This window comes from Balaenoptera physalus, assembly GCF_965194825.1.
Source record: "Balaenoptera physalus genome assembly, chromosome: 5".
Classification (NCBI taxonomy): domain Eukaryota; kingdom Metazoa; phylum Chordata; class Mammalia; order Artiodactyla; family Balaenopteridae; genus Balaenoptera; species Balaenoptera physalus.
In genome coordinates, this window is record NC_138884.1 from 146,004,021 (window position 1) to 146,024,960 (window position 20,940).

The window sequence follows — 20,940 nt, forward strand, 5'->3', positions numbered from 1 at the left end:
GAACTGCGGGCTCTGCGGCGGCGCCGCGTGCGGGCGCTCACCCCAAGAATTGGAGTTACCGCCTGGTACTCTAGATCTTCTGGTCTCAGCCCTCAATCTGCACAGTGGGATTACGAAGGAGATGATTACAAGGGGGAAAATAAAAGGTAGTTTAGCCGCGTCTCTGTCCTCGGAGAATTTATTTCAGACCCCCACCCCAGGGACACTTACAGAGAGAGTTACCAAAATCTTCCTGCGTAAGCCGGGAAACTGCAAGTGAAGGGTGTTGAATAGTAGCATTTTGATCGAATTCGGTGTTTCAGGCACTGTGCCTTAATGCATCATTTGATTTACATGCGCTATCTCATTTCACCTTCACAACGGCCGCAGGACACGCCGTGATTATTATTCTCAATTTATAGATGAAGCTCAAAAGACAAGCTCTTCCTCCAAGGTGACGTATTATATATACCTCATATTTGAAACGACCTCTTACAGTTCCCAAAGTCTGTTTATACGCACTAGCACAGTAAAGCCTCACAACCCTGTGAGGAAAAGAGAATCCTAGTATTTCAGAAGTGCCCCGACCAGTTCAAGACCACACAGCTGGGGAAGTTGGGACTCGGACTTAGCCCACCCAACAGGTTTAGACAGTCCCCTGAGGCCATAAGCTGCGGGGCAGGCTCAAAGTGCCAAGTTCAAAGCGCCATTCTTGCTCACCTCTTTTTAGCTATATGATTTTTAGGCAAATTACTTAACCTCTCCATGCCTCAGTTTGATATCTGGAACAGAACACCTACGCTATAGGGTCGTTGGGAAGCTTAGAGCGTGTCTGGTAGTTGTAAACAAATTGCTTTTGCCTATCTCTTTGATACCTCTTGTACTGACCAAAAGGTTTTATCTTTCACATTTGAACCAGATTTTTTGTGCATTTAATTCTCGATTCAAACTGATGTCTAAAGGCCATGTAAAAATATGTATATTTTTACATATTTTAATTAGGTTTAATCTTTTAAGCCTAATGTCATTTGGGTTCATTTTAAGAGCAAAATAAATGTTAGCAAATCTCTTTTTCTTTCTATACTTTCCTTAGCAATGTTATTGAAAAAAAAATTTTAACCAAAAAAGTAAAATAATCGTTCTATGTTTTCTGGCTCATTTTTACATGCAAATGATGGCTACATAGATTGCTAAACTGTGAGTCACTTTATAGTTTGTAACGTAGTTTGAGCCTCCTGGACTCATGCTCAAGTAAACAAACCACCCAACTAACATGCTGAGTCAGATGTTGGTTCTCAATTTCTTGGCATCTTGTTCACTCAGCAACCTGTCAGTAGTATATCCTTTCTACCCCATCCCTTGGAAGCTTGTCCTGACACAGCTTTTGCTAGAATCCAACAAGTTGGAACAGAAGCCACATTTAGTCAGAGCATACGAAACCATTAGGCAAATTACCAGATTTCACTACTGCTATTGGAAAAGGCTGTTTTGTTCTTTTGCCCCCTGTATCCTTTTACCAGTGTATATTTTGGGAAAGTGATGAAGTATGAGCACATTTCTCTCAGCATGTTAGAGCTGATGGAACCCTACACCTGGAGTAGGCAGCTGTAGGTGAAACTCCATCTTGAAAAGAACCCTGATGAAGCAATTTCAGCCAGGAGCTAATAGCTGTGATATTTTGGTAGAAGTTGCTATGTGACATTCATTTAAGCATCCCCAGAAACTGAATGCTAACACCTTATGACCCAGGCAAAGGGTTCCCCCTTTCTAGTTAGCAGCTAGAAAATCAAATTTTTATTTATTTATTTATTTATTTAATTTTTTTACAAATTTTTATTTTTTAATTTTTATTTTATTTTTACATATACATGTATCTATTCTTTTTCAAATTCTTTTCCCATTTAGGTTGTTACAGAATATTTAGATGAGTTCCCTGTGCTATACAGCAGGTCCTTGTTGGTTATCTATTTTAAATACAGCAGTGTGTACATGTCAATCCCAAATTTCCAGTCTATCCCTCCCCCCCACCCTTCCTCCCTGGTAACCGTAGTTGAGTTTGTTCTCTAAATCTGTGAGTCTGTTTCTGTTTTGTAAATAAGTTCATTTGTATCATTTTTAAAAAATATTCCACATATAAGCCATATCATATGATATTTGTCTTTCTCTGTCTGACTTATTTCACTTAGTATGATAATCTCCACGTCCATCCATGTTGCTGGAAAATCAAATTTTTAGTCCCAGATTTTTCCACTGGGAAACATCTTACTCAACTCACATCTCCCGGGGAAGAGTTAAAGCCAGAGTTGAAAACAGTATAAAAGGTAAAAGTGCTTCCTACATGTTTGCTGATTTATGAAGCATGAGAATACTATACATCAAATTCAGAATCTGGAGAGGGATAGCTGTATCTGCAAGTTTTTATTTAAAAAAAAGAGAAGCAATCACAAAACGTTAACATTTTGTAAATCTGGGTGGCAAATACATAGATTTCTTTTATGTTTGTTTCTAGAAAATGTAAAGATGTAAAGATGTAAAAGTGTGAATAGAGAACCTCTTACATATATGAAGATGGAGGAATTTCACTCTATGTATCCCTTTTGTAGAATTAAAGTTTGCAAAGTTATTTCTTTATTTATGGTGAATTTATCACAAAAGTGATATGCAGACACATGGTGTAAGATGAATGAAATAACTACCACCACCACCATCATCATCATCACACCTAGCCTTGGATATGTTAACTCCCTGCATAGCTGTCATTCAAAGCGTAAGCCGTTAAATGGGATCGCTATTTGTCAAATAGTGGTGATCTATCAGAGTAGGCATTTTACTGAGTTCAGGCTATCAAATCACTGACTGTGTGGTCTAACTATCTGTAGGTGCATTTTAACTGGGATGTATGGAACTCACATAAATGTTGAATCAGACTAGTATTCACTGAGTCTTAAAGATTGTCATTTATTTGTCATTAGCCAAAAGGAATATATTTGCCAAACTATATTGCTATCTCATCTATTCAGTTACTCAGCTTCTGGTAAAAACTACAGTTTGTTTCAAAGACCAGAAATTTTCTTCCCCCAAGGTGAAAGTAGAATACTATTTACAGGAGAAATTTAGAAAAACATAGCAAATAATATTGCCAGAAGGACTTTTGGATATGAAGCTAGAGATTTGGAAACCCAAGTTAGTAGCTAAGCTAAAATTATCACCTTAAGTTAGACAATTTTTCTACTTTTTAATAGTTCAGATAGTTGAAAGACCTGTTGGGGGCGGTGAAGTTTGAAGGTTACCACTAAATAACAGCCGTTTTTATGAATTCTAAATTTGTTCTTAGTTTTATATATATTTTTAAAGCTAGAGTTAAAAAACTGGCCATATTTCAAAACTCAAAAATGGTTTCTTGTACATACAATTTTCTTAATGAAACTTTTAAAGAGACATCACAGAATTTGAAGAAATTCCAGGATCTGACTTCTAAAATCTTACTTATGCCCCAGGCAAAAGGAGAGGGCATGCAAGATAGCAGCTAGAAAACCCAAGTATTAGTCGCAGATTTTTCCACTGGGAAACGTCTTACTCAACTCACACCTTCCATGGAGGATTGAAGAGCAAGCTGAAAACAGTAAAACATCTGTGTAACTATGATTAAAAAATCAAAGCTACTGCATATATTGTATAATGATTCACGATGCAAAGAATACTACTACTGATGGAATTCAGGATCTGGAGAGAGATAATCAAAAACAATCAAGGGGGGCTTCCCTGGTGGCGCAGTGGCTGACAATCTGCCTGCTAATGCAGGGGACACGGGTTCGAGCCCTGGTCTGGGAAGATCCCACATGCCGCAGAGCAACTGGGCCCGTGAGCCACAATTACTGAGCCTGCGCGTCTGGAGCCTGTGCTCCGCAACAAGAGAGGCCGCGACAGTGAGAGGCCCGCGCACCGTGATGAAGAGTGGCCCCCGCTTGCTGCAACTAGAGAAAGCCCTCGCACAGAAACGAAGACCCAACACAGCCAAAAATAAATAAATAAATAAATAAATAATTAAAAAAAAAAAAACAATCAAGGATAAAAATGGCTCATATGATGTAAAAATTTGTAGTCATCAACAGAATGCCACTTTTAAAATAGTTTTACTGTCGAGTTTTAGTGAAATGGCTTGAAGAGACTCTATTCGGTATCAGTCTGACCTTGCTTACTGCAGCAGTTCTCTAGTATCCTTGCCAGATACTCTTCGGCTTCCTAAGATTTAAGGATTTCTAGTGACGGGGAGTCACAGTACTAAGCACCAGCTTGAAGCCAGTTCCAGGGGAGTCAGTGACCTTGAATTCTTCACAACCCGAGGTGATTCCTACAGTCCCCAACACTGCATTGCATGAACTCAGCGATGAAATAAAAACAGACACTTTAACCTTGAGATGTTCCTTTGGCAGTGCAAACATGGTGCTTCGGATCTGGCTGACTACCTTTCCAGGGTTCTCTTAAAGTAATAAAAGTAAATCACTGATGCCCCAGCCAGGCCCATTTAATTGGTTAACTCTTTCACGCTTTTCAGACTCTAGTAAGCCCCATCCTCTCTGGATCTATTTACAAGTCCCCACTGGGGTGAAACCTTCATTTCCCCTCCGCCTCTGCTGCTTAATTAGGCACTTGGTCCACGATCAAACACAGCGCTTTTTGGACACACCGGGATTTTAGCACTTTAGGCTCAAACTATGATTATACAGACTGGAAGAGTCTACCCAATGAATGAAAAGCCAATCTAGCAAGAAGTAGTGGAATCGCTACTTTTGATGCGGAGGGGGACGGAACCGCAGTTGGCCACTCTCCCCTCGCTTCCCCGGCGCCTCGGAGACAAGAAACCGAAAGGATGGGCGGGGCCTGCCGCGACCCTCGCGGCCTGCGCGGACCTGGGCGGGCCTCCAGGTTTCCCAGCAAGCTCCAGGACAGAGGAGGTGGGGAAAGGAGGTCATCGCGCCTGCGTGTTAGGAGGTGTGACCCGGGTGGGAAAGCTCTCCACGTCCGCCATTTTGGCTGCCTCTGTCGGTCTGTTCAGTTACCACGTGAACCGCCGACGGAGACCCGTGGGGGGGGGAGGAGGCGGCGGCAGTGTTAAGTGAGAAGGGAAAAAAGACTACGAGGGGAAGGGGGTGTCTGGGTTGGGCGACGCGGTGACACCCGAGGCCCGGTGGCGGCGGTGGATCGGGGCAATCAAGGCTGAAGCAGCCAGGGAACGACGGCGGCGGCGGCGGTCGGACAAACAGACTGACCGAGCCGGGCGGTGGCGGGAGCAGCGGGAGGAGCCGGAACGATGCCGGCCGTGAGCCTCCCGCCCAAGGAGAACGCGCTCTTCAAGCGAATCTTGGTAAGTGGAAGGCTCCGGACCAGCAGTGAGGAGGATTTAGCCGGTACACGGGCCTGTCACCCCTAACCTCCGTCCAGGGGCACCGGGCCACCGCCGCCCGGGACCCCGCCTTCGTGCTCCTAGTCAGGCCGAATGCACTGCCTCGTTCCTTCCTCGGGGTTCCCACTTGGGCCCGCGCGCCAGGGGCCACGGGCTTCCTCCTCCCGTCCCCACGCTCCGGAGGCCGTGGTTCCGGAGTAGGCCCCGTTCTCCTGGCTTCGAGGCGGCCGGTTTTCATTCGCCCTGAGCGAAGGGGGCAGAGGCCTGGCTTTCAGCGGGGAAGCGGGCGACACGGGCAGGAGCGGCGGCCCGGGTGGTTTGGGAACCCTGCCGGCAGGCCGGGGTGGCACCCTTGGAAGGAACAGGTGGTGCGGATGCGGCACAGCTCATTCATTGCCCAAGCGCGGCTCTCCCTCCATCGTCCGTCCCTCCCTCTTCCTCTCCTCTTGGGAGTCACCTGTCCCCGCCCGGCTCGGGGTCACTGAATGACCTGGGAGGAGGGAAGGAGGAAAGGAGTTCAGAAGAGGAGAGGAAGGCTTCTAAACGACAGCCTCGATGGAGTCAGTAGGAATGCTGGGATCTGCAGCTTCTCGGCCTCCTTCCCTCCTTTCAGGAGTAGGGGAGAGACATTTATTTCTTAGCTTCCGAGCGGGAAACATCACCCTCCTTGGGAGGTGGGGCCCATTGCGAGGGGGCGGTCCAGTAGGAAGTGGAAAGTTAAGAGCTTTCAGCGGAGAAGTTCTGGACACAGATTTTCTTGTAGACCGAAGTGTATTAACACTGACGCAAGAAATGAGCAGCAGAGAAAAGAGAATATAAGGACTTGGGAAATGGATCTTTTTGACGCTAGCTCAGGGTCGATAATTCCCTGCATTTCACATGTTTGCCGTTTGCATTTTTTTTTTTTAAATAACCGTAAATGCGATGATGTTTGGAGGGACTGTTTACACTGTAACATCTGCCTTGTAGCTTTGGTGCTATAATTAATACTTTGTAGCACGTTTTTTGTTTGGCATCTAGTGTGTGGGTTGCCGCTTTCATGCAGACACTTCTTTATGAAAGGATTAACTGCATTTGCCAGACTTAAGACTTCAAATTTGGAGTGTGTGTACGAAAGTGTTAGTTCTTTCCTCTTGTAATTTAAATGTATTTCATTTGTTTGAAAAGTTTAACAGCGCTGAGGATCCGGGTTTTCTAGAGAAAGGAAAGTAACCCATGTTGAACTAACTTTGGTTTTACAGAAATATCCATATGCCTACAGATTTAGTCAGTTCGTGTGGAAACGTGTAGGAAAGTCGCATCCAATACGGTGTTAACTCTTAGTTACCTTGAAGTCCTTATTGCCATTTTTTTTGGTTTCAAGACTAATTGGCGTGTAGGTAGGACTATAGCACCTTTTTACCACAGCAATTTATTTACTTTTACAACTTTTAAAGGAGTTGTTGTTCTCTCCATTATGATAGCCATTAGCCACATGGGGCTCTTGTACACTTGAAATATGTCTAGTGTGATTGAGGAATTGAATTCTTAATTTTAATTAATTTAACTTCACATAGCCACATGTGGTAAATGGTTACCATTTTGGACAGTGCACTTGTAGAATCCTCCTTTAGTCTCAAAATGTCCCAAGATTAAGGAACACCCTGAGATTAAGGCTAACAGCTAGTGTAAGGGTCAGGAATGCAATTTTTTTTTGGTTGCGTTGGGTCTTCGTTGCGGTGCGCGGGCTTTTCATTGCGGTGGCTTCTCTTGTTGCGGAGCACGGGCTCTAGGCGTGCGGGCTTAAGTAGTTGTGGCACGAGGGCTCAGTAGTTGTGGCTCACGGGCTGTAGAGCGCAGGCTCAGTAGTTGTGGCGCATGGACTTAGTTGCCCCGCGGCGTGTGGGATCTTCCCGGACCAGGGCTCGAACCTGTGTCCCCTGCATTGGCAGACGGGTTCTTAACCACTGAACCACCAGGGAAGTCCTGAAACTTTTTTTTTCAGGGCACTTACACCACACCTGCCTAGTTCTTTGTTAGGTAAAAGGAGTTGTAGTAATTGTTAGGTGGCTACACGTATTGTAGGTACCTACAAATGTTGTAGGTAAATTATTTCATGTTATTTATTGCTTTTGGAAAAAGTGCTGTTTCTACAGTTAATGATACTTAGGTTGGACTTAGTTGCAGATGAAATTAAAATTAGGAATTGTTAACAAGTAGATTTCCATATGTGCATAGGAAGGTCCGCTGACTTTAGTTTCTATGTGACAATAATAGTTTTGCAACCGAGTGAGGACAGTGACCTTGAAATTGGTCTTAATATACTTTTACCCGTACTGCATGTGTTTAGAATATAACAAAGAAAAAATAAAAAATGGAAACAAAGTTTTACCTGCTCTGAAGTCCCCTTTTTTCTGTATACAGTAGGTAATCAAATGTTTGAACTAGAATAAATTTGTTTAAAAGTGAATTAGAGGGACGTCCCTGGCGGTCCAGTGGTTAAGACTTCGCCTTCCAGTGCAGGGGGTGTGGGTTCGATCCCTGGTCAGGGGTGCTAGGATCCCACAGGCCTGGCGGCCAGGAAGCCAAGGCATAAAGCAGAGGCAGTGTTGTAGCACATTCAATAAAGACTTAAAAAAAAAAAAAGGTCCACGTCAAAAAAAATCTTAATAAAAAAAGAAGTGAATTAGAAAACGAAATGCAATTTTGCTATAATGTAAATACACTACATTCTTATGAAACTCACAAAATACTTCTTTTAAAAGTCTGTAAAGAATCTTATGAGAAGAAAAATCTGATAATGTGGCAAATTCACTGATTTATTTGTTTTCTTTTAGATTTCTATCCTAAATCCTTTCTGGAATGGATATAGTATGAATGAACACAGAAGTATATGTTTTTATATAAATTGACAAAGGATATATATTTTAAAATGCTTTATTGTGTTAGAAACCTGAAATGTTCAAGACATGATTCTTTTGGGTTAAAAGTAGATTAAAATACTTGTTTGTGCAGATTATTTCTAGAATAGAGTATTCTGGTAAAAAAAAATGAACGACTACAGTTTAGTTTTCACTTGTAGTAGACAACATGATATGTGCAGAGAAGCAGACAAAAGCTAATAGGGAACTGAATTTAACGTTTGATCATGCGAGTATTTCAAAGCCTTGCCGTCTTGGCCATTATTGGGGATTACACAAACTAAGTTATTTGATGGTATAGAGTTGCCATCCCACCTATTACTTTGAAGACTGGTTAAAAGCAGTTTCCACAGAGGCAGACATGGTGCCCTGTATGATTGGTGGACAGGAGAGCTACTGGCCAACCAGCTTTAACAGAAGGGATCTCTTTGTTTAGTGTGCATTCTAATTTCCTTTAGTATTTCTGCTTCTGATAATGCATTTCTTAGCATTGATTCAAATATATTTTCTTTGTTCAGAAAAGTGCTTTTGGACATAAAAAGCTAGGTTATAGAAGGGATCATATGCAGAGGACTGTTTGTTCAGAATTTTCTCCCCCAGATAACTGCATGGTTCATTTCTTCTCTTATTCCTTTCAGAATTCTGCTCAGATGTCCTCTAAATGTCATACTGAGGTCTTCCTTGACCAGAAGTCCTCTTCAGCCCAACCTTCTGATTTTCTTCCTTGCTTTATTTTTCTCATCACTTATCACCATCTGACAAATGTATACAAGTCATTTATCACATGTCTACCATAATTAAAACGTAGGTTTTATGAGGATAGGGATTTTGTTCTGTTAATTGCTATACCCCCATTAGTTAGAATAACGTACCATAATACGTATTCAAGAAATATTTTTGCATAGAATCAGTGTTAAGACAGTGACTACAGGGCAGGAGAGCGAAACCGTAATCTTTGGATTTTGTGCTTGCATAAAGACTTTTGGAGAAGGGAGTTAAGCTGGGCCTTGGCATTGTAGAATACGTTGTTATATGAGGTAATTGTAGGGTATCAGGCAGAACCTGTATTACCCGGTGAGACCTTGGAAGTTTCATTTATGAATGAATCATGGTATCAGGTTTGTTTACATGGCCCTTTTTCCCATCACAAAATCATAAGAGGAAATTTTTATTGTTTCTTTTTTGGTTATGTTAGCCCTGGAGGAGAAATGGTATCTGGATTAAATGAGGATGTTTGTCATGAGCCTGTTGTATCCAGTAGTAAGACTCAGCCATCTGTAGTCTCATGAAGCTCTAAAACTGACTCTGGCACAGAGCCGGGGTGAGGGCCCCTGTATATGAGACCACGAGACAGGAATATAAAGTGTTAGAAGGGAGAGCGTTTGTCATTTACAGTTGCTTTGTGAGTGTTTTTTAGAAAATTTAACACTCAAATTGAATTCTTGGAATTTGGGAAAGGTATGCTGGGAAGCTGGTGTGGCAGAGCAAGCCCCTTAACTAATCAGTGACCCTAGCCAACCATCAGCATCCACATCTAAATCCAACTTTGCTCTCTATTTGTAGGCAGTAGCCCTATTGAAGAGAGAAAAACTGAAGATTCTTAGTGAAAAATGGTTTTAGAAATAATGTCAGTTGCCAGTGCTGACAGTAAGAAGAACAAGTGAAGAGATTTAAAAGAGTGATGGTTGTTAGTATATATATTAGGATGTAGAGGGGAGGCAATTTTTGCTGTGACTGTATTTTTTTTTTCTTAATTAAGTTATTTTATTTATTTATTTTTGGCTGCATTGGGTCTTCATTGCTGCGCGGGGGCTTTCTCTAGTTGCGACGAGCAGGGGCTAACTCTTCATTGCAGTGCGTGGGCTTCTCTTCTTGTGGAGCACAGGCTCTAGGTGTGCAGGCTTCAGTAGTAGTGGCACGCGGGCTCAGTAGTTGTGGCTTGCAGCCTCTAGAGCGCAGGCTCAGTAGTTGTGGCCCACGGGCTTAGTTGCTCCGTGGCATGTGGGATCTTCCCGGACCAGGGCTCGAACCCGTGTCCCCTGCATTGGCAGGCGGATTCTTAACCACTGCGTCACCAGGGAAGTCCTGTGACTGTATTCTTGACTTCTGGGAATTTCCCTGGAATGTCAGCTGTACATTTACATTTAAGCTGTTTTATGATGCATATTGCACAAACTTGTATTGAAGTTGTAACTTAAAAAAAAACAAGTTTAACTTGTTGCATGTGGTTTTTCCCCTTTAGGTAAGATATGAATTGTATTTTCACTACTTAATTTGGAACTAAAATAATTCCATAAAATTTTAATTTAATAAAAGCAATCTTTTGTCTATTTAAAAGTGATATAAATTGCAATATAGAAATAAATGATGGAGAGGTTAATGTTTTTGTTACCTGATATGCTCTATTCCACTGAGATTTTCTTTGGTAAGTATAATAGGAGCACATTTTCAGTTGAGATCATTTGAAATTTCTACTAAAATGTACTGGGGAAATTATAATCTTATTTGAAGCCAGTGATAATTTTAATCTTAAAGATTGTTTTTATTATAGAGGAGATTATATGAGCATTTCTCTGTGTAATCTGTAAGAGTTGTTTTATCTTATTGTGTATAAAAGGAGAGATGAAAGTTTGCTTTTAAGAATATAGACCTAAGGGACTTCCCTGGTGGCGCAGTGGTTAAGAGTCTGCCTGCCCATGCAGGGGACACGGGTTCGATCCCTGGTCTGGGAAGATCCCACATGCCGCGGAGCGACTAAGCCCGTGAGCCACATCTACTGAGCCTGTGCTCTAGAGCCCGTGAGCCACAACTACTGAGCCCGTGAGCCACAACTACTGAAGCCCACGCTCCTAGGGCCCGTGCTCCGCAACAAGAGAAGCCACCACGATGAGAAGCCCGCGCACCGCAACGAAGAGTGGCCCCCGCTCACCACAACTAGAGAAAGCCTGAGCGCAGCCAAAAAAAAAAAAAGTATGCCCATGTGTTTAAAAAAAAAAAATAGACCTAGGGGGAAAAAAACCCCTCCGGGCTGGTTGTGTACTTCCACACATGGTGGTGGTTCTGATTTAAGAAAAAAAAATTTTCCCCTTATGTTAATGGCTTTCACTTAATATGGTACCCTTTTTTTCAGAGAGATCTCATTGAAGATTACAAGATCACCTTTGGTTATCGGTGCTTGGGAACTGAGTCAGAATCTTTAAGAAGAGGGAAATGAAGTAAATTGGCATTTATTGATCATCTATTTTGAGCCAGATTCTATGCCAGGCTTTTTTTCCACATTAGCTGATATAAACCTTGCATTACTCCTTTGAGGAAATTGTAATAAGTATAGGCAATACTTATGATTACATTGTCTAAAGTATATTTCTGATTGCTTTATATACAGTCAGTTGTGCTATATCAGAACATACGGGTTCCTAAAAGTCAGTGCACTATGCAAAATCAGGTAATAAAACCCACAGGGCTTGTGGGAAAAATGGAGTCGGCACAACACTTAAAAACTTCATTGATGCCAAATTAGGAACCAAGGTAAGAACCTAATAGAAATGATAGCACAGTTTTACATATGTAAAATGGCTAACCAATATGGAAATACTATAATGTAAATACTGCCTTTTACCTTGGAAAAGACCTGAAGTTTGCTTGTAGAAGTAGGTGTCAGAAGGATTGCAGCTGGTGAATTATTATGAAGTGATGGAAGGAAAATTATCTTAAATCTGAGAGGAAGTTGTGACACCTCATAACCCACAAGGTGAGCTGAGGGAGCTTAGATGTTTGAGACGTGTGTCTGTGCTCTGCGTGCCTATGCAGCTCGTTTCAGCGGGGCGCAGATTTCTGTGTTCATCTAGTATTTCTGGGGGACAAATCCCACAGAAGCAAACTTGAACTTTGAAATTTAGTTTGCTCGAAACGTCAAATTATCAATCGTGTGGGAGCAAATATGTGTTTTCAAAACGAGCATTGTAGGGGACTGGCCATACCTGAACTTACTGAGAGGTCACACAGCCTGGGTCTGGGTAGCCCTTCCCTCACTCTGTCGTGTGTCTGTTACTATTATTTTTTTAAATTTTGGTTGCACCAGGTCTTAGTTACAGCAGGTGGGCTCCTTAGTTGCAGCTCCAGGGCTCCTTAGCTGTGGCACGTGGACTCCTTAGTTGTGGCATGCACGTGGGATCTAGTTCCCTGACCAGGGATCCAACCTGGGCCCCCAGCATTGGGAGTGCGGAGTCTTATCCACTGCGCCACCAGGGAGGTCCCCTGAAGTGTGTCTATTCTTGCATCTAGTATCTGAGATAGTGTCACATTCTTTGCCAACTTAGTTGCCACTGCCATTAAGGAGACTTAAACTTCTTCCAACATTTTCTTTGTTAGAAGAAGCTTTGTACCCAGAGTATCAAAAGTTTCAGGCTAATTCATTCTAAAGATTTTTGTGGGGTGGCTAAGTAACACTTTTAAAGCAGGAAATAAAATATTATACGTTTCTTCAATTTGTGTTTTGAAACAATTTTGATGCTCAATGGGGGAAGCCTGGTGTGGAAAGAAAAATAGAAAGATGATGGGTTTTAATCCTGACTTTGCTTTACTTTATCTTTTATGTTTTTTAAGCCTTCGTTTGTAAATTTGAGTAAAGAGAGAAACAGTACTTTCCTGACCTACCTCACTGGTCAGGTAGTGAGATATGTATAAAAGTCCTTGGTAAATGGTAAAGCATATGTATTAGTAAACATCTGTTATAGGTGTAGTCTATTAAGGACGTTAGCTTTTTCATTGAATTGATCTCATCTTGGTTTTATGTTATGCTTTGTATTCTGTTTAATATTTTTATTTTGCTTTTGTATATTTTTTGGTATTTAAGAAGGTTTATATTTTTGTTTTAATCAGTTTTATGTTTTATAAACTTTTATGTTTATACCTTTAAAAATTCCTGGGAATTCCCCGGAGGTCCAGTGGTTAGGATTCGGCGCTTTTACTGCTGTGGGCCCGGGTTTGATCCCTGGTCAGGGAACTAAGATGCTTCAAGCCACGTGGCGTGGCCAAAAAAAATTCCTTTAGTCCTCTTTTTTTCTTACTTAGGGTGTGGAGGGGAGGGAATTTTATGCTGTGATTGTGAATTTTATGGTATTATTTTATTTATCACCTATAAAATAAATCCATTTTCTTTTTTCCCCCCATTTTTAAAAATTATGGTGAAATATGCATAATATAAAATTTACCATCTTAGCCATTTTTTAAGTGTACAGTTCAGTGGCATTAATAAGCACATTCACATCATTGTGCAACCATCAACCCCGTCCATCTCCAGAACTTTTTCATCTTCCCAAACTGAAACTCTGCACCCATTAAACAACTCCCCCATCACCACTCCTCCCCCAGCCCCTGGCACCCACCATTCTGCTTTCTGTCTCTATGGGTTTGGCTTCTCTAGGAACTGCATGTGAGTGGGATCATACAGTATGTGTCTTTATGTGACGGGCTTATTTCACTCAGCACAGTATCCTCAAGGTTCATCCATGTTATAGCAGGTGTCAGAATTTCCTTCTTTTTTAAGGCTGAATAAAGTTCTGTTGTATTTATATACCACTTTTTGTTTATCTGTTCATCTGTCAATGGACACTTGGGTTACCTCCACATTTTAGCCATTGGGAATAATGCTGCTGTGAACATGGGTGTACAAATCTCTCTTCAAGACCCTGCTTTCAGTGCCTTTGGGTATATACCAAGAAGCAGATTGCTGGGTCATATGGTAATTCTTGAGGCATACCATACCGTTTTCCATAGTGGTTCCTAGCAATGCACAAGGGTTCCAGTTTCTCTACATTCTTGCCAACACTACTGTTTTCTGTTTTTGTTTTTGTTTCATAATAGCCATACTAGTGACCATGAAGTAGTATCTCATCGCAATTTTGATTTTCGTTTTCCTAATGATTAGTGATGTTGAGTGTCTTTTCATGTACTTATTGGCCATCTGTATGCTGTCTTTGGAGAAATGTCTAATTAAGTCCTTGCCCATTTTTTAATTGGGTTGTTTGTTGTTGAGTTGTAAGATTTCTCTCTATTTACTGGCTATCGATGCCTTATCAGATATATGACTTGCAACTATTTTCTTCCATCTGTGTGTAGTCTTTTTTTCCCCCCAGGCCTGTTTGTTCGTTTGTTTATTTATTTATTTACTGCACCACACGGGCATGCGGGATCCTGGTTCCCCAACCAGGGATCGAACCCATGCCCCGTGCATTGGGAGCGCGGAGTCTTAACCATTGGACCACCAGGGAAGTCCCTGTGTGTCATCTTTTGATGCACAAAATTTTTAAATTTTCATGAAGTCTACTTTTTCTCTTTTTTCTTTTGTTTTCTGTGCCTTTGGAGTCACATCTAGGAAATTACTGCCAAATTCAATGTCATGAAGTTTTTTTTTTTTTTGGCTGTGTTGGGTCTTCATTGCTGTGTGCGGGCTTTCTCTAGTTGTGGCAAGCGGGGGCTACTCTTCGTTGCGGTGCACGGGCTTCTCATGGCGGTGGCTTCTGTTGTTGCGGAGCATGGGCTCAAGGCGCGCAGGCTTCAGTAGTTATGGGTTACGGGCTCTAGAGCACAGGCTCAGTAGTTGTGACTCACGGGCTTAGTTGGTCCGCGGCATGTGGGATCTTCCTGGACCAGGGATCGAACCCGTGTCCCCTGCATTGGCAGGCGGTAAATCCATTTTCTTATGTGTGAGGCAGTGAATAAGCTTATTCTACTTAATTTTTTTTCTAGTCTCTTTTCCTCTGACTTTTTAAAGTTATTTTTACTTTGTGAGAGCATGCCATTTTATGTACTATTCTACCCTCATCAATACCTTTGTTTTAGATTTAATTCTACAATTAAATATAGTTAATATTAAACAGCAGACCTTTTCCAGAAGTTTTCCCAGTCATCTCTTGGTTGGATGAAGCTTATTGTCTAGTATAGATTTCTCAACAGTGCTTGTGGAAATCTCTTAAGGTCTTAGATGTTAAAAGTGTTTTCCTACAGTCTTGATGTTTGAAGGACAGCTTGGCTGGGTTTAAAATCCTTGATTCACATCTTCTTACATTTCTTGAAAATAATTGACCCCCTGTTGTCTTGCTTATATGTTGCTGACGCCAACCTGATTTCCTTTTCTTTGTCAATGACTTGGTCTTTCTTTTCGAAGACTTGAATTTTTCTTATCTGTAAAATTGAATTGTTTTACTTAGGTATGTCTCTGTGTTGACTATTCTGGATAAATTTTCCCTTGTGGTTTCAGATTGTAGATTGATGTTTTCTTTTGAGTCAAGAATTATAGTTTTGAATATTAGTTCTGGTCAGTTGTTTCATTCTTCAGTGATCTTTGCTTATTGGATCTTTGCATCTCTTTTATATTACGTTTCCTTCAATTCTTTTCTCTGTTATTCATTTGCTTGAGAAGTCTTATTTTCTATCTTTTTAGATCATACATCTTGTAATTTAGTCTTCATTTCTGTGATGATTTTGTTTTTTTCTGTTTCTTAAGTTCAGTTTGTTCCTATTTTAAAACTTGTTTGCGCTTTAAAATTTTGAATATTTGATTTGAGGTGTTCTTTTATGTCTGCATTTGTTATTTAATTATTTCTAATTTGTGATGGAGCATTACATCTTTCCAATGTGTTATCGCTATGGTTTTTGGTGTGTTTTCATCTGCCCAAATTTTTCACTTTTAAAAACTCTATGTAAGTAACTTGGTGTGAACGCTGGGTTCTTTTTTCTGTTCAGGTTATTTGTGATGGGTTTTACTGCACCAGCAATATAGACAATTTTATTTTTGGGTGAGGCTGGGTGGTTTCTTCAGTCTCTTAGTTCAAGAGTACCCTCTTTGTTGCTACAGTCAAATGCAGTTTTTAAAATAAGTCCCCTCTCCCACATTGTTCTGTATTGGTTTAATAAGGCCTTGATCTTCAGTGCTGCCCTCTCCATCAAACCTTCAAGTGACACTTTCTCCTTCTAAGGTGTCTCCTTCTCCTCCAAAGCTATGCCGTACTAAAACTGCCACCTTTGGTCTTAACAGACTTTCTGAGCCTCTACATTTTGACTCCCCAGTAGCCATTGCTCTCATCCACCATGTCTCTCAGTACTTCCTTTTGACCTCTGGCTTGGGTGAACTTGGGTAAATCCTGAATATTACCCATTCAGTCACCACGAGGACCCTGCTGTATTTTTCTTTTGGACAGTTCCCATTGGAACATGAGACTTCTGGTCTTCAGTGTTTATGCAATTACATGTAAATTAGAGTTTTTAGTTGTCTTATCTCTTTGTAATGCTCTGGGTGATTTTATTTGCTTCCTTTCTTGGCCTGTATGGTTTTTTTTTTTAAATTATTTATTTATTTATTTATTTTGGCTGAGTTGGATCTTTCTTGCTGCACGCGGGCTTTCTCTAGTTGTGGAGAGTGGGGGCTTCTCTTCGTTGCGGTGCGCAGGCTTCTCATTGCAGTGGCTTCTTGTTGCAGAGCACAGGCTCTAGGCGCGTGGGCTCAGTAGTTGTGACGCAAGGGCTTAGTTGCTCCGCGGCATGTGGGATCTTCCCGGACCAGGGCTCGAACCCGTGTCCCCTGCATTGGCAGGTGGATCCTTAACCACTGCACCACCAGGGAAGCCCCAACCTGTTATTATGAGGATTTGTGTAATGTTTAGAAATTAGGGGGCAGCCATTATCCTGTAAATCATTTCTGGTTTTATGTGTTATTCTTGAAAATAATAGTGCTTGCTTTAATATAATTTGCAGTTCAGGTTTTATATAATTGAGTAATTGGTTATACTTTTGTTGCTGTGCCCCATGACCACTCCATTGTTTTCTTTAAACTCTTTGGGATTGTTTATCATTGAAATAATTATGAGGTTCTATTAAATAGCTGACTCTCAATCATATGTATATACCTTGAGTTTTATTTAATTTTGTCCTATCCCTAAGCAGTCAGAGTTCATAGCAGAGTTCTACTCATATTAAGCAGGAATCCTAAATTTTCCTCCAATTTTCTTTTCTCAAGTGACATAATTTAATGCTGGGGGGAAAAAAAAAGTAAGGTAAGAGAAGTCTGGCACGTTTTATAATGCATTAACAGGATTTTAGTATCCAGAAAGCAGATGGTGATTGTCACATTCAATTCTGTGGCTAGTAAGACCTCATCTGTAATTTTAACTTATGGACCCAAAACTTGGAGAGATAAAGACCAACGACTCCGTAATGCTGACACACCACAAAAATATTGGTGTAAAATTCCCACAGACCTTTCTTGTCTTTTGTTCTGAGACTATGTACTTGTTACTTTAAATTTTTGAAGTGCCTTTTGTTTTGTGAAATACTGACAGATTTTTAAAAGATTGTTTATTTAGAAAAATAAAAATTAAGCAACCCCATTTTTAAAATAAATTTATTTATTTATTTTTTGGCTGTGTTGGGTCTTTGTTGCTGCGCGCTGGCTTTCTCTAGTTGCAGCAAGCGGGAGCTACTCTTTGTTGCGGTGCGAGGACTTCTCATTGCGGTGGCTTCTCTTGTTGTGGAGCACGGGCTCTAGGCGTGCGGGCTCAGTAGTTGCGGCCCATGGGCTCTAGAGTGCAGGCTCAGTAGTTGTGACGCACAGGCTTAGTTGCTCCGCGTCATGTGGGATCTTCCCGGACCAGGGATTGAACCCATGTCCCCTGCCTTGGCAGGCGGATTCTTAACCACTCGGCCACCAGGGAAGTCCCCAACCCCATTTAAACTGTCTAATTTTTTTGAAATTTTACTAGTTTTATAAAATATACAAGTATGGGAACAATACTGTATCGACTTCAGAGGGTGGCACAAAAGGTCAAAGGACTTAAAACTTTCATATAAGGAACAGCTAAAATTACAAAGATGTTTAGCTTGAATAAGAGAAAACTGAAGTCTTAAGAGCTAGAATCAGTAAACAGAAATTAGAGGGTGATAGAGTTTGGCTCAATATAGCTAAAAACATTTCAGTAGAGCGAGCTGGTGCCAACAAGAGCTGTGTGACCACTTGCACCAGATGACATTTACTATAGAATTAAGACAAAAGTATTTTTTAAAATAGTATAAAACTAGGAGGGGGAAAAATCATTCATAAGATTTGTTTTCATGGTTGTAATAGTTTGCCAGAAATTGTATAATATAAAAAGCTAACATATTGTCTGCAAATGGAAGCTCTAACTAAAAGAATTAAAGGAAAGGGAGGATAGAGGTAGTTTTTCAGCGTTTCTATGTTTTCTTTTCAAAAAACATTTAAAAATTTAAAGTATCATTACCTACAGTGAAGTGCACAGGTTTTGAGTGTACTGTTCTATTAGCTGTCTTGGGCATGCTGCTCTTTAATTTTGACAAGTCACAAACCAGTGCAGCCTGTGGCCCTTTCAAGATGTAGAGCATTTACACCATCTCAGAAGAGACACCTTGTTCCTCCTGATTGTATATTTTAATTCAGTTTCTGCTTTCAGATTTCTCTATAATCAGTCACACTGTGTTGGGTCTAAATATTTTAAGCCGTAACTGATACCATAGTGCTTTATTTAAACATTTTATTGAGTGCTTACTCAGGTTCTTTTTATACATTTGTATTTAATTCTCACCTTAACCCTGCAAGGTTGTTAATGTCCACATTTTGCAGGTAACACAGTTGAGGCTCTAATAAGTTTAATTAAGCCAGTGATGCAAACCTGTCTAAGTGTTTTCTAAGATTTGAACTGTAGACTCTAGAGCAGCGTTGTCCAATAGAATTTCTTGTGATGATGGAAATGTTCTGCATTTGAATTTCCCTGTGTTAGCCATTAGTCACATGTGGCTATTGAACACCTGAGATGTGGGTAGTGTGACTGAGGAGGTTTACTGAAGAATTTTAAATTTTATTTAGTATTAGCTAATTAAAACGTTAAATAGCTATAGCTCTGGGTCTAAAGACTGTAGGTGCCCTTTCTCCATACCTGTCTGCTCTACAGAGTAGGACTACTAAAAGTAGTTCCAGTACACTGGCACTGCTAAGTGCTAGCCAGGCTCCTAGTAAGTTAATAAATGTTTCCTGAGTTGATGGTGGCATAGCTAAGGCTCATTTTCTTTTTAACTTTTTAATTGTGAAAATTTCAAACACATGAAAACAAAGACAATAATATAATGAACCTGTCTCCTTGGTTTGACAGTGACCAACTTTCAGTGCATTCTTTTTCATCTATGACTCCTACCCCCTGGGTTATTTTGTCAAATCCCAGGCATCATTTCAAAATGGCTGACTTTTAAAGCTAAGTTTGGCTTTATCATTTAGCTTGATTGGAGGCTGCATTCCTTTTAATCAGTTTTGATGGATAAAATGTTTTTTTTATTAGCTGAAGGAAAACAATAGAAAGGTGTATTTAATACTAAAGAAAATTATGTAATGTTAATGCCAAATCTAAATTGTATGTATTGGGACTTCCCTGGCGGTCCAGCGGTTAAGACTCCGTTTCCACTGCAGGGGACACGTGTCCGATCCCTGGTCAGGGAATTGATATCCTGCATGTCACCCGGTGTGGCCAAAACAAAACAACCCCACCCCCCATAAATTGTATGTATTATATTTAAATTTTATATGTCACTATCTTCTATTGATGTAAATAGCCTGGTTTCTTTATTTGCCATGTCACAGTTCTACTGTCAGTTCTGTTTTTAAAATCTTTGTAGTACTGGTTGGATCTGTCCTGCTAATGTGCCATCCAGTAGCTGGCCTGGGGCCTGGATGATGTATCTGTTAGTTCAGTTCTCAAAGTCTGGTGTGCTGTGAATAAGATTGCATGTTTATGAACCCTGGAATTCATAAACAACTTTATGGGGTTGCTTTCCCCAGTTCCACCTCCTCTGTGATCTTCCTGATATTTTGTTTCCCTGGGGCTCCTCTTCTCATCCTCTGTCTAGAAAGCTGGGGTTCTAGTTATTTCGCTGTGCTGTGTACTTTTGTGATCATGCCCATATTTGGTTAGAGGTTTATCAATTTTATTGATCTTCTCAAAGAACCGGCTTTTGATTTCACTGATTTCCTTTATTTTTCTCTTTTCTATTTCATTGTTTCTGTTCTTTTTTCTTTTGTTTCTTCTGCTTATGTTGAGTTTAATTTGCTCTTATTTTTCTACTTTCTTAAGGTGGAAGCTGATATGATAATTGGAGACCTTTTAGAATACAGGCTTTTTTCTGACTACTTTTATAATTTTCTCTTTTGTCCTTACTTCTTAGCATTTGGATTGTGATGTGCCTCTTTTTTTGTTTGCTTTTTGTTTTGTTGTTTTCTTTTTTTTAGTTGATCCTGCTTGAAGTTTGTTGAGATTCTCGGTTCTGTGGGTTTAATAGTTTCCAGTTCTCTATTGAGATTTCCTATTTGTTTCCTGATTATTTCATGTTTTCCTTTCAATCTTTTAATATTACTTAATAGTTACTGTTTTAATGTCTGTCTGCTATTTCTATCATTATTTCTGAATCTGTTTTTGTTGATTAATTTTTTTCTGTAGGTCATGGGTCACAATTTCCTGTTTCTTCACATTTCTAATAATTTTTGTTTTTCTGTAATGTGTATTATAGACACTAGGATATTGAGTATCTGGATCTTGTTGTCCTTTGTAATAGAGTTTTGTTTTGGCAGATGGTTAATTTGCTTGTGCATCAGCTTGTTCT

The 20,940-nt window shown here is 40.4% G+C and overlaps 1 protein-coding gene across 3 annotated transcripts in view; it reads left to right on the forward strand.

The window, feature by feature from the left end:
- The first annotated feature begins 4,992 nt into the window (after positions 1 to 4,992).
- The window catches only part of NAA15 (N-alpha-acetyltransferase 15, NatA auxiliary subunit), a 75,271-nt gene continuing 59,323 nt past the window's right edge, over positions 4,993 to 20,940 (forward strand). The window contains exons 1-2 of one of the 3 annotated variants that reach the window (XM_082462149.1): positions 4,994 to 5,344; positions 11,414 to 11,498. Coding sequence is in view for 2 of the 3 variants with exons in the window: in XM_082462148.1 (XP_082318274.1) it covers positions 5,291 to 5,344 (54 nt within the window). In the remaining variant the exon portion in view is untranslated. Of the gene's footprint in view, positions 5,345 to 11,413; positions 11,499 to 20,940 lie in introns of all 3 variants that reach the window. The other 2 variants (XM_082462148.1, XM_082462147.1) reach the window with 2 other exon arrangements.